This window comes from Callorhinchus milii, unplaced genomic scaffold, assembly GCF_018977255.1.
Source record: "Callorhinchus milii isolate IMCB2004 unplaced genomic scaffold, IMCB_Cmil_1.0 Scaffold18, whole genome shotgun sequence".
Lineage (NCBI taxonomy): Eukaryota > Metazoa > Chordata > Chondrichthyes > Chimaeriformes > Callorhinchidae > Callorhinchus > Callorhinchus milii.
This window is the reverse complement of record NW_024704759.1, coordinates 103948-129396: the sequence shown is the minus strand read 5'-3', so window position 1 is coordinate 129396 and position 25449 is coordinate 103948. Positions and strand designations below refer to the sequence as shown.

Genomic DNA, 25449 nt, shown 5'->3' with positions numbered 1-25449 from the left:
AATGAGTAATACCAAAGCCTAGAAACGTAGAAACAGTGAAGCGCTCTGAGACGCCATTCGGCGTGGAGGGCGCTGTATAAATCTAAGTTGTTGCTGCTGTTGTTGTTGAAGAGAAAGGATAATGAAGAAGGATAAATGGACAGCATGAGAACACATGGGGGTCCCGCTCATGCTTTGTGGCCTTTAACAAATTGCCTAGAATCCCCTTTTGCTGCTGAGGATCCACTTTTTTGTTATCGGGGAAGAAGGCTATGCAATTCCTTCTCCATTATAAAAATAACACACAGATAACAGAAAACTAATTTATTTAATTGGTTATTGTTAGAATGAGAGAAACATAGAATTATACGGCACAGGAGTCCATGCTGCCTATGGTGCCCATGCTCGCTCTTTGAAAGAGCTGTCCAAATCAATCCCAGTCCCCACTTTCTCAACCGTAGCATAGGAGACCGCGGGGAGAACCTGGTGGCGAGAAGCATACATGATGGGCGACTCCACTGCTCCTAAATTACTGGACTGTCTTCGTTGGGTGGATGAGCTTCACTCTCTAACACTGACTAGGTGTGAGGACTTAGAGTAGAGAGAGGTTTACTATGTCTCTAATCCTGACCTGGGAGTGTGGATGTACAGTGTCGAGGGGGCTTTAATGTGTCTCTAACACTGACTTGGAAGTGTGGATGCACAGAGTTGAGGTATCTTCACTGTGTCTCAGACCTTGAGTTGGGAGTACGGACGTTCCGTGCAGACGGAGCGTCATTGTGGCTCTAACTCTGACCTGAGTGTGTGGATATACAATGTAGAGGAAGCATTACTGTGCATGTAATCCTGCCCTGGGAGTGTGGCTGCGCAGTGTAGTCGTGCCTGTAAGTCGTGGTGGGTATGAGTCTGTCGCTAAATTGCAATATCCCATGTATGTTGAAGAATCTGGGTCTTTCGAGCCACGAGGACAAGATTTTATTTTGTGCATTGATAAAGGCAGAGAGATCTCCATTCATGTTTTAAACAGCTTATCAGTTCGCGTCTCTCCGGCAGCTTTACAGCAGATACTCAATTCTTCACAACAGAAATACCATTCACAGCGAGTACCCGAGCTGGACGGTACACTGACATGCATTCTCTCCTAAATAGCTGCAGATTTGTCTTGGTATATATATCGCTGTACTGCTTAAATTAACATATATTATAATATATTGCTGTAACCTATATATTCAATTATATTCCCATATATGTTCGTACATCTCAATTTTACGTAAACAACTTTAATTTTCCATCGCATCTTCTGCCCATTGAACTCTGTCCTTAATGACACAGGTAACCGGAAATATAGTTCAAAACCCCTTTAGATTTTGCTCGACACGGAACGATTGGGGGAGAGAGAGCGGGTGGGGAGAAAAACCAGGGGGAGGGGGGAAAGAGGCCGGAGGGAGGGCGACAGACACGGATGTGGGGAGACACACAGTGAAATGGAGAGGGACACTGGGGTGAGCGACATTGGGGTGGTGTGAAATGGAAAGAATGGAGGTGAGACACCGGGTGGGGAGTGCCACTGCAGGGAGGAGGCAGAGACACCGTGGGGAATACACATGGGGAGAATAAGGGGAGAAACACCGGGGGGAGAGACCCCATATGAGAGAGACACCGTGGAGTGGGGGGGGAGAGACAAAGATAGAATGACCGAGAGACACCGGGTGGGGACAGAAACAAGTGGGGCGAGAAACCGGCGGGTGCAGACACCGGGGGACAGAGACACAGAGGGAAAGGGGGAGATACATTGGATGTAGAGAGACTGGGGGGAGCGACACAGAAAATAATGGGGAGAGTCATCAGCTGCGGCGAGACAACGGCGTGGGGGATGGGGGAGTGGAGGGTTGGTGAGGGGCGAGAGATACCGGAGGAGAGATACACGGAGGAAATGTGGGGAGAGACACCGGGGGCTGGAGAAAATGGGGGCAGAGACACAGGGGGAATTTGGGGAGAGCCGGAAAGGCAGGGAAAGACACCGGAGGCAAGAGGGTGTTAATACTTGGGGGGAGGGGGGGCGGGGGGGTGGAAGATTTATGGGGTTCTGAGACAACGTTAGGGAGAGACTCGGAAATGGAATAGGGGCGAGACACCCTATGGGTTGAGACACCGGCGGGAGGGAGAGAGACAACGGGGGAGACAGGCCTATGGGATAGGTACGTGAGGAGGAGGAAACCTGAGGGAAGTGGGGCGGTATAATTTGGGGAGGGACAGGAATGCCTGTTGGCGAGACACCGTGGGATGGGAGTGTGGGAAGACCTTGGTGGTGAGACCCCCGTGGGGAGAGACACGTTGAGAACGGTGGAGCCACACCAGTTAGGGGGAGGGAGTGTGGGTTGGGGTGGGGGTGGGGTGGAGACTGTCCACTGTATGGAGAATGACCAACTTCAGGATTGTCAGCCAGGAAACCCGGAGAGAGGAACTCCCTTCCCCTGTCGCTCTCTGACAATGTACAGCATTAAGCTGACTTAGTGTGAAACAGAATATAACCATGTGATTTGTTTCAAATAACAGGAGAGACTCTCTAAATACTGTTACTGGGACAGTCCCTCAGTGCTGTGCTCTCGGCTACACACAAACATTAAGCATCGGGTGGGTTTACGCTGATCTGATATCGAGAGGAACGTATCGAGAGGAACGTGATAGGCATCCGCACTGCCAGAGAATTCTGTGCTGTCATCGGCGGGTGGACGCACAGTGTAGATGGAGATTTACTGAGACTCTAACACTGACCTGGGAGTGTGGACGCACAACGTAAGCGATATGTTTGGGTAACAGAATATCTGTGCATTACACTTCTCATTTCTCAGGGAAAGCAAAGACTGTGATTTTTCGGGAAGAGAAAGCGGGTAATTATCAGGAGCAGACGGGTCAAACATTCCATCATCGGGAATGGGAAAACGTCTATCCCAACAACTTTAAGCAGATACAGACAGAGCTGAAAATATTCTCAAAACGGGGAATTAGGACAATCTAACAGTGGAGGTGGCGAGCCTGAGCCGCCCTTCCCAGCTGGGAATGTGGCACATCTCTCAGTCAGACTTTCTTATACCAGGCAACGTGAATTGCCGCCTAGCTGCCAGCCACAACCTGGCCAGTCTGCTATGGTCAAATGGATTAAAGTAGACAGCTCCAATGGGTGATATACATATATGGAAACAAAGAAAGAGAACTAGTGACAGACAGAGTAAGAAAAGGAGAAAGATACAGAATGAGAGACAAACAAAGGAAAAAAGAGAGAAGCACAAATGGGAAAGAGAGATACGGACACACAACAACAACATAGTGTGGGAGAGAGTAAACTACATTCACGTAGTGAGAGTGAGAGAATCACACGTACAGAATAAGAAAGAATGAACCACACACACCGATTGAAAGAAACAGCGGAGAGAGAGACAGTAGTATGGAAAAACACAAACACACACACACAAAGCGTTAGAGAGAAACATGAAGAGACAGAGAGAGAACGAGAGAACAGCGTGCGACACGCAGATGGTGTGAGAGAGAAGCACAGAGAGAAAGCGAGTGAGAAAACTCTCCCCCTCTCCTCGCGCAAACCCCCCCCAGAATTAGAGAGAAATACACAGACGAAGAGTCAGAGAGAAACAGAGAGACAGAAAGAGACACAGAGATACACATGCGCACAGTGAAAGAGAGAGAGAGTTGAGATAGATACATCTATCACACAGAGGGAGTGAGAGATACAAAAACAAAAACGGTGTGAGAGAGAAACAGACAGATGTAGTCAGAGACACACAGCGTGAAAAAGAAACACAGAGTGAGAGACATGAGGGAAACACATACACACAACATGAGAGAGAAACAGAGAGAGAGAGAGAGAGAAATACACAACCACAACATGAGAGAGAGAGGAGAGAGAGAGAGAGGAGAGCGAGAGAGAGGGTGGGGAGGGGGGGATACAGTGTGTGTGCGTGTATGGGAGAGAGAGAGTGAAATGAAAACACAGCGTGAGAGAGAAACACGGAGAGAGAGATACAAACACACCGAGTGAGAGAGAAATAGAGAGAGTGAGAACGCAGTAAGCAAACACAGAGTGAGAGAGAAATAGAGAGAGAGGGGGGGAGAGAGAGAGATAGAGCAGTAAGCAAACACAGAGTGAGAGAGAAATAGAGAGAGAGAGAGAGAGAGAGGGGGGGGGGGGGGGGAGAGAGAGAGAGCAGTAAGCAAACACAGAGTAAGAGAGAAATAGAGAGAGAGAGAGAGAGCAGTTAGCAAACACAGAGTGAGAGAGAAAGAATGAGTGAGAGAAGTACACAAACAGTGTGAAAGTGAAAGAGAGAGAAATACACATACATTTGATGGAGAGAATGCGAGAGAAAGAGAGAAATACCAACACAGAAAGAGAGAGTGAGATACAAACAAACAAAGAATGAGACATATACACAGAGAATGAGACAGAATCACTCACAAAGCGTGTGAGAGAAACACACGGAGTGACACACACACACTTATACAGAATGAGACATATACAAACACATAGTGGGACATGAACACAGAGTGAAATATACAGACACAGCGTGAGAGAGAAACACAGAGCGAGAACCACACACACAACTCACAAGTGTGAGGGAGAAACACACATACAGCCCGAGTGAGAGCTGCACACAAACACAAAATACATACATAGAGTGAGACAGAGAAACACACCCAGACTGAAAGCAACATACATACACAGAGTGAGAGAGAAACAGAGAGATATACATATACACACAGTCACAGAGAAACACACAGATAGATTAACAGACAGAGAAATACACACACGCACAACGTGAGAGAGAGAAACACATACAGTGTGTGTGTGAGAGAAAGAGAGAGAGACAGAGAGAGAGAAAAAAACAGAGAGTAACAGATAGAGAAACACAAATGGTGTGAGAGAGAAACAGAGATAGAGAAAAATAAACAGTGTCAAAGCGAAACACTCACAGACAGAGACCGCGAGAAATACACACAAACGACTTGAGAGAGAAACAGAAGGACAGATAAATATACACACACAACATGAAAGAGAAACAGAGGGAGAGAGATGGAGAGAGAGAGAGAAAAAAATACACACACATGAGAGAGAAGCAAACACAGCGTGGGAGAAACACTGAGAGAGAGAAACAGTAATACACACACATAGTGAAGGCGTAACAGTGAAAGCGTGAGAAGTGCAAAAATGCAGCATGAAAGAGAAACAGAGAGAGAAATACACACACAGCGTGAGAGAGAAAGAGAAATAAATACACACACAGTGAGTGACAGAAGCACAACAGACACAATGGGTGAGAGAGATATACACACACACAGTGAGAGGAAACACAAACAGTGAGAAAACTACAGACACAGATTGAGAGAGATACACACAGAATGAAACAGATATGCACACACGCAGAGTGAGAGACTTACTCTCAGTAAATTAGAGGATGAGTTTATAGAATACATTAGAGATATTTTTTCTAGAACAGTATGCCGAGGAACCAACAGTGAACAGGTTATCCTAGATCTTGTTTTTCCGTATTGAAAAAGGGCTAATCTGCAATCTGGAAGTTAAGGCTCCTCTAGGGTAGACGGACTATAACATGATGTGATAGCGATTGATATCTTCGAATCCTCAACAAATATCTTACATTGAAACAGCGCCAAATTTGCAGGTATGAGAGAAGATTTGGATCAAATAGATCGGGAAATTAGATAAAAAATATGACGGTAGAGTAGCATTGGCAAACGTTTAAAGATGTAATACATAATTCCCAGCGATCACATATTCCCTTGAAAAATAAATATACCCAGGGAAAAGTGGTTCAATCTTGGCTAACTAGAGAAGTTAGGGAAAGTATGAAATTAAGAGACATATAATGCTGCTAAAAGAGCAGTGAACCTGGGGATTGTTAAGATACTATCAAAATTGAATGCATGTCCATTGCAGGCAGAGAGCTGAGAAATCATAATGGGGAATAAAGAAATGGTAGAGTCATTAAACGTTAGTATTCACGTTAGAGGACACTGAAAACTAACCAAAAATAGAGGGGAACCTGGAGGCTAATGTTAGTGAGGAACTTAAAGAAATGAAAATCAATAAAGCAAACGAGAGAAATTGATCGGATTAAAAACCAATAAATCCCCTGGACCAAATGGCCTACATCCCAGCGAATTAAAGGAGGTGGCTGCAGAGATAGTTGATGCTTTGTTTTTGATCTTCCACAATTCCCTAGATTCTTGAAAGTTTCCCAATGATTGGAACGTCTCAAATGTAACGCCGCTATTTAAGAAGGCTAGAAGACAATAAATGGGGAATGGTAGATCAGTTAGTCTGACATTGGGTTGGGGAAAATTCTAGAGTCCTTAATTAGGGACGTCATCGTAGGGTACTAAGAAAATCATAACATAATTAGATAGTCAACATCGCTTTATGAAAGGGAAATCATGTTTAACATATCTTTTGGATGTTTTTGAGGATGCAACTAGCAGGATAGAAAGGGGGGATCCAGTAGATGTGGTGTATTTGGATATCCAGAAGACATTTGACAAGGTGCCACATAAAAGGCTTTTGCATAAGACTAGCGCCCATGGGATTAAAGGTATTATATTCGCATGGATTAGAGAGTGGCTAACAGGAAGAAAATAGACAATAGGGATAAACAGGTCCTACGCAGATTGGCAGGAGGTGAATAGTGGAGTGCCACAAGGATTATTGCTTGGGTCTCAATTCATTAGTGTATAGCAATGATTTAGATGAGGAAATAGAATGTAACATATCTAAATTCGTGGACGATTCGAGGCTAGGTGGGAGAGTAAGCTGTGAGCATCACACTAAAAGAATGCAAAGGGAAATAGACAGGCAAGTTGGGTGGGCAAGAAGGTAGCAGATGGAATATAACGTGGGAAACGTGAAGTTATTCACTGAAGTTGTAAAAATACAAAAGCGGATGATTTTCTAGAGGGGGAGAGACAAGGTAATTTTAGTGACCTTGTACACAAATCACAGAAATTTAGCATGCAGGTAGAGCAAGCAACTAGGAAGGCTAATGTCAAGGTGGGCGTCCGTTGCAACACACACAGCACTCACATAGCACCGCGAACCACCCCCACCCCCACCCACCACCCCGCCCGCCCCACACACACAGCCCACCATCAGAATCCTGCTCCACACACAGCCCAACCCCCTGATCTGCACACAGCCACAATCCCCAACCTCCTCCACCCTTATACAGGACCCATCAGGCAAAGCCCCGACCACACGCAGTCACCGCGCAACACACACAACCCCGAAAGCCGCACAACGGCTCCACAGACACAGCCACCACACACTGCCCCTCCTCCTACACCCACAGTAATCTCCCGTATACAGCCCCTCACCCACTGAGCCAATCACATACAGCCCATTACATTAACAGCACCATCCCCTCACAGCTATTCACACTTATACTGCCCACGTTCGTAAGCCGCCATAGACACATCTCCGCTACCGACACAGACTTCAACAGACACAGACCACCACAGACCCACACACAGACCCCCGACTACCTACACACCGCCCATAGTTCCTCATAGACAGCCAATAGCCCCCAGAAAGACGGGCCACAGACCCCCTACACACAGCCAATAGCCAACCCGCTCCCACACACAAAGCCGCACAGCAGACACGGACCTGCACACATATTGCCCCACTTCCCAAGAGAACTGACTGTGTTCTCCCCAGAGACTTGAATGACCCGCCCACCAGATACCTGACTGTTTCCATTCGAAAGTCCTCAGAGATAGATCGCCCACAAAACACAATCATTACGATTTAGAGTGAATCACGTGAAGAGCTTTGAGGTATATCTACAACATGATTAGGTGCTGTATCCCATGCATTGTTTATCTTTGATTTACTCTGTTCTGTTGCTCAACACGAGTTTGTGTGTATCACTTCCCATTATTCATGTCAGTTCAGCAATGAAAGAGTGAAGAGGTGAAATCATAACGTAATAGACACTCCCCTTTCAGACACAACAAATATAGACAAGTATCTCACACGCAGACACTCTCACTGTACCTGGGCATGTATGTGGACGAGTCTCTCACCTGAGAGTGTAGACAGATGGTGTGGTGGATGCTTTTTTGCATCTCTAACACTGACCTGGGATTGTGGACGGACAGCATACAGGAAGCTTTTCTGTTTCTTCATCTTTGACCTGGGAGTGTAGACGGTTATTGTAGAGGAGCTTTCCTGTGTCTGTTAATCAGACCTGGGAGTGTGGAAGCGCAGGGTAGAGGGAACGTTACTCTGTCTGCAACCCTGATCTGGGAGTGGAGAGTGACCTTTGCTGTGTTACTAAACCTGACCTGGAAGTGTTGACCAACAGTGTATGAGGACCTTTACTTTCTCTTTAAACCGCGCCTGTGAGTGTGGATGCACAGTACAGAGGATGATTTACTAAGCTGGTGTCAATCTATTTGAAGTCTTGCATGTTACCATTAAACCTATTTTTCTTCCTTTACGTTAAAGATTGTGGAGAAATCATTGGAAGCAGTCAATCTACAGCAAGGTACGGAATTCACGGATAACTAGTTAACACAATGCGCTATAAGCACAACAGCACGCTTGATAGCTTTATTGTTAACTAATTTTGAAGTAACGTTGGCAAAATTATTTTGTTTATCATAGTTCTACAGAGAATTAAGAGAAAGGACCCACTAATAATGAACGCAAAAATTGGAGTAAAGAGTCCTGGTATATAATAATAATAATAATCCTTGCATTTGATATAGTGCTTTTCACGTCAGGAGGACGTCCCAAAGCGCTTCACAGAACATACTGTAAAGTGAATTGACTGTATATTTGTGGGAGAACGCGGCAGCCAATTGCCCACAGCAATGTCCCACAAACAGTCGTAGATTGAAAATGACCAATTTATTATTGTTTTTGGTTTTGGAGGATTATTATTAGGCTCTGTGTGGAGTAAGGAAACTTGCCCAAGGTTTCGCCCTCTGCCTGGAATTGAACTCAGGTCTCTCACTTGCAAAGCGAGTGCTCTAACCACTGAGCTACAGGACTGCACATGTCAATGATCAACACATACTTCTTTGATAACACTAGTTGTATTTGTGTAGAGTCTTGTAACATATTGTCAGTGTGCTTGCCTCACAAGTGAGAGGACGACGGTTCTTTTCCCGGGTGAGAGAATGTGATACCAAGGCAAGTTTCTTTACTCCACACATACACACGCATCACTGTTTACCTGGCCATTCACGTAGTTTACCAAGGAACCCGCTTGTTAGTCGATTGGCTTTCTGGTGGCTAATAACTCATCCAAAGCAATTATAATTCTTTAACAGTGAGAGGTCCTCTGAGGGATTATTGTTCTTGCTTATTTGTATTTTAGGCAACGTGAACCTTCGGTAAGGATCTCCAAAGAGCTCTCGGAAGGGGAGAAGTGTGCACGGAAGCAGCGCAACGGCGTTGTCAGACCTGCGATCTTGAAATTGACAGGGAAATATCTGGATAAGGTACTGAATGTGAGCGAGGGAGAGTGAGAGTGAGAGTGTGAGTGACATACTGAGAGTGTAAGAATTACTGAGAGTGAGAAAATATTTGAGCTTTTGTGTGAGAGATACGGTGTGTGAGAAAGAGATTGAATGACAGGGTGAGAGTGTGAAATAGACGGAGATGAGAGGGTGGGAGTGGGAGAAAGAGAGTGTGAAAAAGACTGAGAGTTAGAGAGTGTGAGTGACGCTCTGAGAGTGTGCGAAAGACTGAGTGTGAGAGGATGAGTGAAAATGTGTTTCAGTGAGTATGGAGAAAAGTGTAAGCGAGAATATTTGAGCGTTTGTGAGAGTTTGAGGGAGTGTGTGAGAAGTGAGAGTATGTGTGAGAAAGAAATTTTGAGAGACAGACTGAAAGTGTGAGAGAATTTGAGTGAAAGAGAGAGTGTGAGAGAGACTGAGATTGTGAGAGTGTGTGGTAGAGATTGTGAGAGAGAATGAGTGTGAGAGCACAAGAGTGTGAGAGAATGACAGAAATTATGTGAGAGTATGTGAGAGAGTGTGTGTATGAGAGAATGTTTGGGACAGTGTGTGTGACAGAGATTGTGTGAGGAAGATTGAGTGGGAGAGAGTTTGTGTTTGAGAGTGTGTGTGGGACAGTGTGTGTGACAGAGACTTTGTGAGGAATATTGTGTGTGAGTGAGCGTTTTTATGTGAGAGAGTGTGTGGGAGAGTGTAGGAGAAAGGGAGTGTGAGAGAGAGAATGTTTGAAAGAATATATGAGAGAAACAAAGAGAGAGAGTGAGAGGGAATTAGTGAGAGACAGAGAGAGAGGGATGTTTGAGAGACAGTGATTAACGTGTTGTGGTGTCTGTGTGTGTGTGTGTCACAGCGACGTGAGCCGACCATCGCAGTGCTGGGCTCGGGGGGAGGAATGCGAGCCACCATCGCCATGCTGGGGACCCTCCAGGCACTGGCGGAGAGCGACCTGCTGGACTGTGTCAGCTACCTGTATTTGTGTATGTGTGCCTGTGTGTGTGTGTGCGTGTACGTTTGTGTGCCTCTCTGGTTGTCCAACAGTGCCGCCAGCAGCACAGCAGCAGCCTTGGTCAAAGTGACAAACAACATTCTGTCCATCTGCGACTAGCATCCCTCTGCCTCCCCAGCCTCCTTGACCTGATCCACTGTCTCTCCTCTCACCTAAGCTTTCGCGGGTTTTTACTTGAATGGTTCGGATCGTAGCACAAACATCGTCCTCACTTCAACTGCATAAACGGTTTCTCCTCTCGCCGCCACATTGTCTTATGCAGTGGTCCTCAGTGCTCTGTCTTTGGTCCCCACCCTTCCAACATCTACATTTTCTTCTTGGTGACATCATCTGCAGACACAGGGATAAGTTCCAAATACATGCAGATGACACACAACTCTAGCTCTATGCCTCCAACCTTGACACCAGGACCACTGTTGTCATGACAATATGTCTGCCAGATACCGACACCAACAACAATAAGAATACATTTGTATAGCCTCTTCCACATCGGACGTGGTGGGGGTAGGGGGTGGGGGTTGGGGGGTGAGGGCGTCCCAAGGCATTGGACAGTGTACAGCATTTCAGACCCGAGTTGGTGTCAGGCGGGGAGAGGGGAGGGGAGGGAGGTGGCCGATGGCATGATAGGAAGAGGAGGGTCTTGAGGCGGGACTTGAAGGAGGCTAAGGAGCAGGTGCGGCGGAGAGATAGAATTCTAGAGGTGGGGGCAGAGTGGCTGAAGGCTCTCCCGCCATTGGTGGGGCCGATGAGTCAGGGGACGTGGAGCAGTCCGGATCCAGCTGAGTGGAGGGAACGGGCAGGATGGTATGGGCTTAGCAGATTGCAGAAGTAGGCTGGGGCGAGGCCATGGAGGGCTTTGTAGGTGAGGACCATTATCTTGAATTGGACCCTCTGTAGAATCGAGAGTGGGGGAGATGTGGTCACGCAGTTTGGTGCGGAGAGGACATGGGCTGCAGAGATCTGGATTATCTGCAGCCTGTGGAGGGAGGATTGGGAAGGCCGACAAGCAGGGCGTTTGCATAGTCGAGCTTTGAGGTGATGAAGGCATGAACAAGAGTTTCTGCATCCTGCGGGGTGAGGTAGTGGTGGAGATGGGCAATATTACGGAGGTGAGGGAAGGCAGAGTGGGTCATGCCTTTGATTTTTGGAAGAAAAGAGAGTTGAGCGTCGAATAAGACACCTAGGTTCCTGACTGGCTTGGTGAGTTGTAATGAGCAAACATGGAAGTTGATGTTGCCTGAGCCTGAGGTGCTGAGGCGCTGGCATGAGCCAACCAAGAGGGTCTTAGTCTTATTCACATTCAACAGTAGGAAATTTGCCCTCATCCAGGACTTGCTGTCCGACAGGAGAGCAGTGGAACTGGAGTTGAGGGTGGAGGCAGAACAATGGAGTTGATTGTCCTCCGCATACATATGGATGTTGACCCCATGTCTGCGGATGATGTCACCATGGGGGAGCATGTAGATATTAAAGAAGAGAGGGCCAAGGTCAGAGCCCTGGGTGACAGTGCGGGGGCTGCAGTAGAAACCGTTAGAGGCAACAAAGTGGAAATGGTGAGAAATAGGATTCGAACCTGGCAAGGTTCAACTCGTTCCAGGAACTTAGAGAGGAATGGGAAGTCAGAGATGGGGCGGTAGCTGGAGAGGAGGAGAGGAGGAATGGGTCCAGCGGAGGTTTTTTCAAGGTGAGAGTGATAACGGCTGTTTTTAGTGGGGTGGGAACTGAATCGGTGGACAAAGAGAGGTTGATGACGTTGGACAGGAGAGGGGCCAGAAGGTAGAGTTGGGAGATGAGAAGAGAGGTGGCGATGGGATCAAGGGAGCCGGTAGTGAGTTTGGGTTTGCGGACAGTCGTGGTGAGGGAGGAGGGAGAGATAGTGTCGAAGGAGCATAGTGGGGGAAAGGGTGGGGGCAGGGTCATGAGGGAGAGGTGATATGGAGGTTGCTGAATGCATCCCCTTGATTTTAGATTAGAGGACGTCCAGCATGTCCTCACAGTTGGAGTTTGAGGAGAGGATGGGCGAGGTGTGGGAAGGTGGAAGGAGGAGACAGTTTGTGGTGGAAAAGCAAAGAATGGGGTTGTCCTTTGGCTCCAAGATAACCTTGGATTAGAAGGAGGATTTGGCAGAGGCAAGATCGCAGCGCTAGGTCTTGGTGTGGTGAAGCCAAAACTGCCGATGGACCAATCGAGTCCTGGATGAGAGCTAACTTTCTTCAGTTGAATGTCAAGAAGACCAAAGCCCTCTTGATTGTCTAACGTCAGCGCCTCCACATCTCAGGCTGACAGCATCGCCATCCATGGATGCACACTCAACTTACTAATCCATTCCAGAATCTTTGCGTCTTATTTGACCCTCAACTATCCTTTCTACACCACATCCGAGCTATGACGTGCCCTGCTTTACCACCTCCGCAACAACGCCCATATGCTCCAATATCTCATGACGGAGGCCGCCAAAACTCTCTCACGCATTTTGGTAACATCAAGGCTTGAATATGAAAACGCCCTACATATCTCCTCCCCAACTCCTCTCTCCGTAGGCTGCAGATCACCCAGTACCCTGCAGCCCATGGCCTCTCCTGCACCAGTCTCCGTGACCCTACCGCCATCTCCCACCCCCCCACCCCCACCCCACCCCATCACCCCATTCTCTCCCGTCACACAGAGGATACAGTTCAAGATCATGGTCCTCACCTTCAAAGCCCTCCATGGTCTTGCTTCCCCCTACCTCTGTGTGTGTGTGTCTGTTTGGTTCTGTGTGTGAGAGAGTGTGTGTGTCAATCAGTGTCTCTGTTTCTCTCCTTCTCTCTCCCCCCCCCCCCCCCCACCACCTCCCTCTCTCTCTCTCTCTCTCGCTCTCTTTCTCTTGCTCTCTCTCCCTCTCTCTCTACGACTCCTGAGAAGGGAGGTAGGGAGTGAACCTCAGACTGACCTCTGCGTCTTACACAGGGCTATGAGCGAACTGTACTCCCATGAGAACTGGTCCAAGGACATGAGGCATATGGTCAGTAATCTCAGATCACGGATCACTGAACACGGGAGGACGTTTGACGATGCCATCGAGTACCTCAAGCAGATAGGGAACAATCCCACGTACTAACTTGCCCACTTCTGGGGAGCCTCGCTCATCTATCACTATCTGGGCAAGGTGGGCTCCAACAACCCAGTGTGGCTCATCCCAAGACATCATCGTCCACATCTCCATTTCTCTGTCTCTCACACGCTGTTAATTCCCTGACCTCCCTGACTTCCGAACCCGCTCCCTCCGCTCTCACACACAAACAATTTACACACAGCCCTTCTCACACACTCAAACTCTCTCCTATGCACACATAAACTCACACAGTCACAGAAACTGTCAAAAACACATATTCTAATTTATTTGCACACATTTTCACACAATTAGTCACAAAAACTCACTCGCTCACATACATTCACTCACTCTCACACACTTTCACACACGCACTCGCATTCTCACACACCCTCTCACAAGCACTCACAAACACTCACTCAATCACATGTACACACATGCACATGCACTTATTGCAAAAGGTATTAAGGGATATGGGGATAAGACAGGGTCAGGTTATTAGCTGGAGTTAGATTAGAAGATCAGCCATGATTGAATGGCGGGGCAGGCTCGAGGGGCCGAATGGCCTACTCCTGCTCATATATGTTATGTTATATTATGTTACGTTATGTTATGCCCTGTCTTACACAATCACTCAAATACACACTCACACACTCACTCATACATATTTAAACGCATTCACTCACACACACTGTCACCTATACACGTCTTCCCTACTCAAATACTAACAGTCTTCTACGCACTCACACACACTCACTCACTCTCACACACATACACTCACTCACCAACACTCATTCAGGTACACATAAATCTGGCCAATGCTAGTATCTCGGAATGGGAGTGTGTTGACGATAATGTGTGTGTATGTTAATTGCAGATCGAGACCAGCAAACTGTCTAATCATCAAGTCTTTGCCAGTAATGGGATAAATCCCTACCCCATTTATGCTGCTGTTTACGAACATAGAAAGCGAGATTCACAAACAGCGGGTCAGTTTTTCTTTAACCCCTCTACCGCCGTTGCTCACTCTACCCATCGTGTCGGCGCTCGTGTTTGCTCCCCACCACCATAAACCCCACGATCGGTCTCCTCTGGAATGTCCTTACTCTGCTGACCTGCAATCTGAGCTCTTACGAAGGGTCGTGGACCGAAACGTTGACTGATGTTCCTCTCTCCATAGTTGCTGCCTTACTTGCTGAGTGTTCTCATGGACGTCTGTTTTGGTTTCAGATTTCCAGCCTCGGCATATTTTTCCGTTTCTCCAACCTCTTATATGATTATATTTGCTGAGTTCACTCTCTGTGTTTGGCAGACGCCTGGTTTGAGTTTACTCCTCACGAGGTTGGCTTCCCTTCTCTGGGAGCATTTGTCTTCACGGAACAGTTCAACAACAAGTTTGATGCCGGAAAGAAAATACAAGAAATGCACGTGGAGAGGGATTTAAACTACTTACAGGGTACGAGGGGCCTTCCCCACCGCCCCACCCCTCCCTGCACTACCACCCCTCCACTTCGTGACGACGTCTCAGAGCGCTTTCCAGAACTTGATGTACAGTGTAGTGACTGTATAATTAAGCGATGGCCCTCCCCTTCACCGTTGCTGTAAACAGGCAGGAAGCGAGCGGTTTTATCTGTCGGCCCGGACGCCAGGAGCGAGACAGAGAAACTGAGGCGAAGACTGAAACAGAGAAAGAGACTCTCAGAGATAGACAGAGAACACGTGCGAGAGAGAGACTTAGAGAGAGGGAAACAGTGACAGAGAGAGAGACTGACTGAGAGGGACTGTGCGATAGAGAGAGAGACTGAGAAAGACAAACGGAGAGCGACAGCGAGTGAGAGAGATCGACTGAGAGCGAGAAAGAGAGAAGCACTGAGAGAGAGAGAGAGTGATATCGAGAGACGGAGTGAGAAAGCGACAGCGAGAGAGAAAGTGAGAAACTGAGAGAGAAAAATAGACTGAGAGAGACTGAGAGAGAGTCTGAGTGAGAAAGAAAGTCAGAGAGAGGGAGAGAGTGACGGAGCGCGAAAGAAAGACAGAAAGCGAGAGAGAGAGAGGGATAGAGAGAGAGAGAGCGTGAAAGAGAGACGGAGCGAGAGCGCAGGGAAGACACAGCGAGGAAGAGAGACAGAGCGGAAGCAAGAGATACACTGAGAGATAGAGACGCCCCCTCTCTCTCTCTCTCTTTCTCTCTCTCTCCACCCAGCGACGGAGACTCAACCTTAAGTAAACGGGTTCCGGGATCCCGACACGTGTGTGTGAGTGTGTCTGTGGAGGGGCGGTTGGGTGTAGGGGAAGGGGCTCGAAACCAGAGAGACTCAGACATGATCTGATCCATTTCCCTTCTTTACAGATGATGATGTGAGTATCAGACTAACATCTCTCTCTCTTTTCCAGGTCTCTGGGGCAGCGCTCTCGCAGACAAGAAAGCTATTTGGGGTATAACAATTTTCTTGTTGAAATCCTTTCTGGATCGACTTCAAGAACTTCACACCCGCATTCAAATCCCCTCACTCTCTCCCTGGCCCCTCCTCCCTACCTCTCCAACCTCCTCGCTCCGCAATCCACGACCAGGTCAGCGCCTCTGCTCGACTGGCATCGGCCTCCTGCCCGTCCCACACATCCTCCATCCCACCTTCGCAGGTCGTGCTTTCCGACACTCCGTCGCTGGAACATTGCCCCTCATTGTGCCCGGCTTGCCTCTGCATTCCACTTTTTCAAGTCCAGCTTGAAAACTTTCCTCTTCTTATGGCTTACGGCCACGCACCCCCACCTCTCGGAGTCAGGCTCCACCACTGTAAAGTGCTCTGAGACGCTACCCTGCGTGGAGGGCGCTATATAAGTGCACATTTGTTGTTGTTCTTGAAATCTACGCCCTTCAAGCCAAGACGGCAATCTCAGAGAGCTTACCTAGTGTATTGCAGTGACTGAGTTTAACGAAGGACGGGAGCCCATCCAGCACTTGACAACCACCCCTACCCCCCCACCCCCCCCCCCCCTTTCGCAACAGTCTCTCTCTCTCTCGATCTCTCGCTCTCTCTATGCCTGCCCTCTCTCAGTATCGTGATGGATCCTCACTTTAGACTATACATGTCTGAATGTGTATGTTGTTTGTATGTATGTTTGAGGGGGTGGGGGGGTGGGGGGGGTGGCGGTGATGCGTAGGGGGGAGAGTGAGGGTGACCTGAGGGAGTGGTGGCAAGACAGAGAGTTGAAAGGCGCTGGTCAAATATAAGGATATTTATTGTAAGTTTTTTAAAGGTTTTGATTTTTTTTACAGAATGGATCAAGGGAGAGTTGTGCAGAATCTTATACCAACCTCAAAGTTAGTGCATGATTCGACTTTTCACACACATATGTCTCAGAACCTCACAATGCTTCACGCTTACGCATATACAGACCATGCACACACAAAACGCACACAGGCTCAGAGCTTCACAGCACCTCACGCTCATCCACACACATTGCACGCATGTATTAATGGCTAACTCTGTTTTTCAGTGGTTAGCAGTTCACCAGAATCTGAGAAGAGCCACTGTGAACATTGCTCTAGAAAATTGATGGAGATTTTGGAAATCATGAATGAAGGGGAGAATTTTGAGGCAGCACTCAGGAAACTCGATCTGGAGGAGACAGGTAAACCTCAATCCATGCAATGACTCACCAAGTCACCATATATCTTCCTTCACACCTCATATCCGAAGTTTCTGTCAATCTCTTACTCACACCTCAATCCATCCCCTAACACCCCCAATTCTCAATCTATCTCCTACTCACTCCTCAATACATTCACGGACTTCGCACGGCTTTTGCGTGGGAGTGACTGACCTGCCTTCCTCCTAGTTTACAAAATGAATTGTCTCGACTCGGTCATCGATCGAAGATGGCTGTGGGCTCTTACACATTGGACCTGGGGGCAAAATTACACTGCACCCACCTCTCAAAGATTCCCAATCTCGCGCTCACACACACACAGTGCCAATTACACCGGATCCATGTCTCAAGTTAATGACCAATTGTGTTTTCAGGGCTTTGCGGTTTAACAGAACACCAAAAAGGACCCTACGAATATTACTCTCAAAAATTGATAGGTAATTTGGAAACCGTGAATGAAGCGGAGAACAAAAACACATTTGGTAAATATATTCCTCTTATATCTCAATCCAGCCCCTGACTCCCCCAAGTCTTTAGGCTTTAAAATAGGCTTTACAAATAGGGGTATAGATTACAAAATCCGGAAATTATGATGAACATTTACAAAACACTGGTTAGACATCAGCTACAGTACAGTGTTCAGATCTGGGCACCACAGTTTAGGAACAATGTCAAGGCATTCAAGGGGCTGCAAAGAAAATTTACAGGAAGGCAACAGGAACAATGGTCTTAAGTTATCAGGAGAGGCTAGAGAAACTAGGATTATTCTCCTTGGAGTAGAAACAGTTAGGAGTACACTTCATAGAAGTTTTGAAAATCATGATGGTATCGATAGTGTGAACAAGGAGAAACTATTCCACTTCTGGGCGGGTGGTTTGGTAACCCGAGGCCACCAATTTAAAATAGTTGTCAAAAGATACAGAGGGGAGACGAGGAGAATTTTTTTTAACACAGGGAGTTGTTCGCTGTTGGAATGCATTGCCTGAAAGGCTGGTGGAAGCTGGTTCGATAACGGCATTTAAGAGACAAATAGATAGTTATTTGTCGAGGACAAATTTGCATGGCCAAGGGGAGAGAGCCGGGGAGTGGGATTGAATTGGAAAAGCTCTTTTCAAAGATCTGGTACAGACACGTTCGGCCGAATGGCCTCCTTCTGTGCTGTATAATTATATGATTCTATAATTCTACGAAGTCTCTATTCATCTCTTTCTCACAGTTGAATCCATCCACTGGCTTCTCCAAGTCTACTTCCACTTCCCTCTCAAATCTCAATCTATCTCCTGACTTCCCCAGTTCTCGAAATAAAATCCATCCCCTGAATCTCCTAAGTCGCCATGCATACCCCACTGAAACCTGAATCTATCTGCTGACAATCCACGTCTTATCCATCTCCATCTCACATCTCCGTCCTCTCCTGTCTCCCCCAGGTCTCAATGGATCTCCCGGTAGTATCCGGGATTTAACCAATCTGCCTTTCTCCTAGTCGATGAAAAGCGGTGTTCCATCCCGAGCATCTTGATCAAGACGGTGAGGGCTGTGTTATCCTGGAAATGGGGGGAAAATTCTAACTTTGCCTATCATGACTCTCGCGTCAAAGAACTGAGTCCCAGAGGTGAGATTCACACACACTAACACAAAGACTCACTCACATACACTGCCACACACTTTAAAATACACACTCACACACACACACTTACTCACACATGCACTCACAAACTCATTCACAGACAGAGACACTCAATCACACATACACTCACACACTGAGTGAAACATGCACTCACACACACATATATTCACACACACACACTGAAAGACGCACTCACAGACGAATGCTCACTCAGAAACTCACGCACACTCACGGTCACACACACTCACTGACACACTGAAACACTCACTCACAAACAAACACACACTGAAACATTCACTCACACATATACATTCCCTCTGTATCACTCACTCACTCACACAGTTACTCACATCCACAAACCGTAAAATATTCTCTCACAGATATTCTCTCACACACTCACTGAGTCATACAAACACTCTGAAACACTTAGTCACACTCGCTCTGAAACCATCACGCACTCAGGCACACACTCACTCACACACACTCACTCACACATATACTCTCCCACTGAATCACACATTCTCACTCTCTAACTCACTCATTCACACTGAAAAACTCATTGACTACTGCACGATCTCAAAAACACAAACTCACACACACTGAAACAGTTATTGACTCACACACACTGAAACACTCACACGCACACTCACTCAGTCACACACACGCATATTCACACTCGCTCAAACTCACTTGAACACGTAATGCTTACTCACTAGTACATTCTCACCCACACACACAGCCACACACTCACTTGCACACTCACATGCTCACTCACACATTAACTCACTCACTCACAAATACACAACTACTCACCCATATACTGACTCAATGATTGAGAGTGTCGCTCTAGTCTCTTAATACTAATATTAATCGTTGTAATTACTATAACTACTTATCACGTGGCGGAAATGTTCAAAGCGCTCCATGTGAAACACTGTAAAGCACAGTGATAGTGAGTTTTATTCAATTTTCTTTGCCAGGTTTGGAGCTGTATAAGCAGGAATATCTTTACCTGATAGACACCGGGCTGGAGAATAATTGTGCATATCCCCTGGTACTCAGGCAAGAGTGTAAAGTGGATCTTGTGCTGTCATTCGATTTCAGTGGTGATCCCTTCCTGGTAATGTCACCCAACCCCACACACTGAAACTAAGAGTGACATAGAAATAGATAGCCTGAGACTGTGAGAAACTGAGAGAATGAGACTGAGAGACAGGGAAAGAATGAGGGAGTGAGAGAGAGAGAGAGAGTGTGTGTGGGAGAGAGAGAGAGAGAGAGAGAGAAAGAATGAGAGAGACTAAGAGAGTGAGAGACAGGGCGACTGAGAGATATATGGAGAGAAGTAGTGACATTGAGAGACAGAGAAGAAAACTGAAAGACAAAAACAGTGAGAGACTGCGTGCGAGAGAGAAAACGAGAGAGAAAATTGAGAGTGAAAGAGAGAGAGTGGAGGATGTGGGGTGGGGGTGGGGAGTGAGAGTGGTGGAAGTGAGAGAAAACATAAGAACATAAGTAATAGGAGCAGTGGTAGGCCATTCGGTTCCTCGAGCCTGCCACGCCATTTAAAACGTTTATGGCTGATCTTCTAACCTAATTCCAATTATACCGCATATCATCATATGCCTTAATCCCTTTAGCTTTTAAAAAATCTATCGATCTCAATTTTGAATATGTTTAATGACTGAGCATCCATAGCCTTCTGGTGTAGATAACCCCATAAAATCAATATCCTCTGAGTGAAGAAATGTTTTCTCAACTCAGTTCTATCAGCTGACCTTTAATCCTGAGACTAGGGCATCTAGTTTAAGATTGCATCTAGTTTAAGATTGTCCAAAAAGGGGAATCAGTCTCACATTATCTACCCTGTCAAGAGCCTTAAGATTCTTATAGATTTCTATAAGATCACCTCTAATTCTTCTATATTCTAGAGAATATAGGCCTAGACTACTCAACATTTCGTCGTAGGTCAACCCCCTCATCACAGAAACCAACCTAGTGAACCTACATGCTATTAGCCTTCCTAATTGCTTGCTGTATCCGTACACTAACTTTCTGTGATTGCTTTTCTCTGAATACTAACACAATTTAGTCTCTCCCCCTCTAGAAAATAATCTGCTTTTCTATTTTTTGTACCGAGTGAATAACTTCAAATTTCCCCACATTATCTCCATCTGCCAACTCCTTGCCCTCTCATTTAACCTGTTTATATCCATTTGCATCCTCCTTGTGTCCATCTCACAACTTACTTTCCCACCTAGCTATGTATGCTCCGCGAATTTAGATATATTAAGCTCTACTTCCTCACCTAAGTCATTGATGTAGGGGTAAACAGTTGAGGCCCAACATTGATCCTTTCGGTACTCAACTGGTCACAACCTGCCAATCTGAGAAGGACCTGATTATTCTTACTCTCTGTTTTATGTTAATCACTTCAATCAATGCTAATATATTACGCTTAATTCCATGAGTACTAATCTTATGTAGCAATCTTTTATGAGGTACCATATCGAACGCCTGCTGAAAATCAAAGTACACAATATTTACTGGTTCCCCCCTATCTAACCGACTAGTTACATCTTCAAAAATGATTTGTTAAACACTGTTTTTCTTTCATAAAACCGTGTTGACTCTGCCTAATCACATTATGACTTTCTAAGTGCCCTACGATGACATTCCTAATCAGAGACTCTGCAATTTACTACCACCAATATCAGGCTAGTTGGTCTATTGTTCTCCACTTTTTCTCTCCTACACTTTTTGAATAGCGGGGTTACATTCAGGACCTTCCAATCAATGGGAACATTTCCAGAATCCAGAATTTATTTAATGACCTGCTATTACTTTATCTACCATTACATTTTTTCCTGTCTCTGCCGCTAACGGACTTACGTTTACTTTGTTAAATTCTTTATCTTTATATACTTGTAAAAGCTCTTACAATCTGTCTTGATATCTCAAGCTAGTTTACTCTCATATTCCACTTTCTCCCTCTTAATCAGTTGATTATCCTTTGCTGATTTCTGGAGTCCTCCCAATCCTCATGTTTACAGTTCTTTTTTGGCTGTAACATATGCCTCTTCTTTTAATTTTATACTTTCCTTAACTTCTGTGGTTAGCCATGGTTGAACCACTCTTGCCGTGGAATTTGTATTTCTCAAGCGATTATACGCTCGCTGCCAATTATCTGATATTTCGTTGAACGCTTGCCATTGCCTGCCTACCTCATATCTTTTAGTCTACATTCCTAGCCCATTTTAGCCAAGTGATGCTTTATTTAAGTTTAAGTTTAAGACGCTTGTTTCGGATTTAACTACATCGCTCTCAAACATAATATTCAATTCCATTATATTATGGTCACTTTGCCCTAGAGGATCCTTAACATCAGGTTTACTGATTAGCGCTGCTCCATTCCACAATACAAGATTTAGGATAACATGTTCCCTGGTTGGTTCCTCAGTATACCTCTATAGAGAATTATCTCTAATGCATTCCATAAACTCTCGTCTAACTTACTTTTGCCAATTTGGTTTTCCCTGTCTATATGAAGATTAAAATCGCCCACTATTATTATATTGTCCTTCTTACATACTCCTCTAATTTCCTGATTGCTACTCTACCAACACTGTAACTGCTATTTGGGGGCGTATAAACAACTTGCACGAGTATTTTCTGCCCGTTGCTGGTTCTTAGCTCCACACATATTGATTCTACATCCTGATATTTTGACTTCAGATCCTTCCTCTCTATTGCTTTTATCTCATCCTTTGTTAATAGGGCTATCCTTCCCCCTTCGTTTACCACATTGTCTAAATTTCTAATACATCTGGTCACCTGGAAAATTTAGCTCCCAATCTTGCTTACCCTGTAACCACTTCACCGAAATGGCTATTAGATCGTACCCTTTTATATCTATTAATGCATCTATGTTGTTACGAAGAGAAAGGGAGAGGGAGAGAGAGTGAGGTAGAGAGAGAGAGGTGGGGGGGAGAGGGAGACTGAGAGAATGAGAGAGACTGAGAGAGCGAGAGACTGAGAGAGACTGTGAGAGTGAGAGAGACTGAGAGTGAAAGAGAGACAGTGAGAGATTATAGTTGTTGAGTTGTATGACAGTGGAAGTGGGAGATAGGAGCTTGTATTTTGCTATGTGCGAAACCTTCTTCTCTTGTGTGCCAGACGCTGAACGAGACCGGGAAATACTGCACCACAAATCACATCCCATTCCCAGACTTGCCCTTGGAGCTGGATAAACCGCCTCATGATTTTTATGTGTTCACAAAGCCTGGAGCACCCACTGTCATACACTTCCCTCTCTTTAATGACTGTAACTGCATAGACGGTGAGTGTGAGTGAGTGAGTCTGCGCAAGAGAGTGTGAGAGAGTATGATTGTGGGAGAGTTTGTTTGAAGTATATTGTGACAGAGAGTATGTGAGAAAGTGTGAGTGAGAGATAGCGTGTGCAAGTGAGTGGGAGAGAGTGTGTGCGAAAGCGTATGAGTGAGAGTGTGCGTGAGCGTATATAAGAATGTGTGTGTGCGTGTGAGTGTGTGAGAGATTGTGAGAAATCATATGACAAAGAGAATTTGAGAGAGTTTGTTTGACAGATGTGGGTGAGACAGGGTGTGTAACAGATAGAGAGAGGGGGAGGGGGCTCTGCTCACAGGGACAAGCCCGGAGAAGATGATGGATAAATACGGAACTCAGAAGCTGAGTTACACCGGGGAGGAGTTTGACGAGTTGCTGGGAGCAGCAAGTCAGAACGTGAGCAAGAATGTGGGGAAGATCACAGAGCAAATCACGGCCCTGGTCTGAGCACAGCTGACCTCTGTACTCCAGGTGTGGGCTTTCCAAAGCTGACCTCTGTACTCCAGATGTGGGATTCCCGAAGCTGACCTCTGTACTCCAGATGTGGGCTTCCCAAAGCTGACCTCTGTACTCCAGGTGTGGCTTGCCCACAGCTGGACAGGGTAAAATGTTCATAACCTGTGAGTTAGAAGCCGTTTCTGTAACAAATTGGAAATAAAACTCAAACGGCGCTGACTTAAGCGTGAGACATCTCTCTTTGGGATAAAAGCCACTGTACAAATGCGGGGGGTGAAGCGCTGTGAGACGTGTCTCTGGGGAGTGAAAGGCTGATTGGTTTGTGTATGACACCCACATTGACATACCTCACGTGTCTCCGACAGAGCAATGATACACAGCGCTGACCTTGATCCTCATCCTCTCGATGACCAAATTATAGAAATGGCCCTGGGCTCTGAGCCCGCTGGATATCCTGGGATCTGCTGGCTCTGATCTCTGTGCATGCTCTATGTGGTCTCGTCCCAGGAAAAAATGGGTCCCTTCTCCCTCCTGTGTACTGCACTCTGTACTGGTGGAGCTTCATGGGGTACAGACAGGGAAACACAGTCCTGCAGTATTGCGTTCCTGGAGCCGACCGCAGACTCAATGTTACTCTATGGCCCACGCAGAAAATGTCAGTCAATGGTGTGTCAGCCTAGTTCTCTCGCTGTGCGTCAGCCTGGCTCAATCTCTGTACTTCAGCCTGTCTCAGTCACTGTCTGTCAGCCTGACTTAGTCACTGTCTCTCAGCCTGGCTCAGTCACTATTTGTCAGCCTGGCTCAGTCACTGTGTGTCAGCATGGCTCAGTCATTGTGTGTCAGTCTGGCTCAGTCACTGTGTGTCAGTCTGGCTCAGTCACTGTACGTCAGCCTGGCTCAGTCACTGTATGTCACTCTGGCTCAGTCACTGTATGTCAGCCTGGCTCAGTCACTGTGTGTCAGTCTGGCTCAGACACTGTGTGTCAGTCTAGCTCAGTCGATTTGTGTCAGCCTGGCTCATTCACTGTGTCAGCCTGGCTCAGACATTGTATGTCAGCCTGGCTCAGACATTGTATGTCAGCCTGGCTCAGACATTGTATGTCAGCCTGGCTCATTCAGTCTGTCAGCCTGTCAAAGCACTGTGTTTTAGTCTGGCTCAGTCATTGTGTTTCAGGTTCACCTAGTGAATGTGTGTCAGCCTGGGTTATTTATTTGCTTTGTCGCCTAGGAGTTAAAAATTCAGCCCACACACTTATACACACACACACACAAGTGTTGTGCCTGTGCGTTTTTACATGCCCCAATTGGATCACAGAGACGTCCACGTAAACACTTGTGGAGCCAGCAGATGAACGAGTGACATACAGAGGAGACACAAAATAAGGGTGACAGACAGTGAGAGACAGGCAGACCCACACAGAAAAAAAAGAACCCAATTAGAGGGAGACAGACAGTGAGAGAAAGAGATGGAGAAACAAATTGCGGGAGACAGAGTGGGAGAGATAGAAAATTGCAGGATTTCTGTAACCCGTGTGTTGAATGAAATCTCAATTTGAATTTGGGATGCTCATTTATATTTGAAACATATAATGAGTCTCACACACGGGGAGCTGGTTGTGACTAGCTGCGGAGAAGAACCTTGCACAAGGAGGAGAAATAACAGACTTTATAAATAAGAAAATGTTTTCATTCAACTTCAGAATTCTCTCATGGAAAGATTGT

General features: G+C 46.3%; 1 protein-coding gene across 3 annotated transcripts; it reads left to right on the top strand.

The window, feature by feature from the left end:
* Nucleotides 1-8070: 8070 nt before the first annotated feature.
* LOC103190768 (cytosolic phospholipase A2 gamma-like) lies at nt 8071-23937 on the top strand. 3 transcript variants are annotated; one of them, XM_007911658.2, is made up of 11 exons: nt 8071-8373; nt 8516-8555; nt 9393-9516; nt 14944-15087; nt 16026-16067; nt 16909-16953; nt 17130-17264; nt 17657-17764; nt 18766-18894; nt 19890-20029; nt 23083-23937. In XM_007911658.2, exons 4-11 carry the CDS (start codon nt 15054-15056, stop codon nt 23257-23259), a joined length of 810 nt encoding a protein of 269 aa, XP_007909849.1. In that variant the 5' UTR covers nt 8071-8373; nt 8516-8555; nt 9393-9516; nt 14944-15053; the 3' UTR covers nt 23260-23937. The 3 variants fall into 3 exon arrangements, with proteins under 3 accessions (XP_007909849.1, XP_042197826.1, XP_007909848.1); XM_042341892.1 differs by having other exon boundaries at nt 8071-8409; XM_007911657.2 differs by having other exon boundaries at nt 8071-8555.
* The last annotated feature ends 1512 nt before the right edge of the window (nt 23938-25449 follow it).

Excerpts from the sequence above, each read along its gene's own strand:
- LOC103190768 (XM_007911658.2), top strand. The coding sequence starts at position 15,054 with ATGCACGTGGAGAGGGATTTAAACTACTTACAGG. Across the intron at positions 16,068-16,908 it reads AGACAAGAAAGCTATTTGGG|AATGGATCAAGGGAGAGTTG; the intron begins GTATAACAATTT and ends TTTTTTTTACAG. Across the intron at positions 18,895-19,889 it reads CAAAGAACTGAGTCCCAGAG|GTTTGGAGCTGTATAAGCAG; the intron begins GTGAGATTCACA and ends TTTCTTTGCCAG.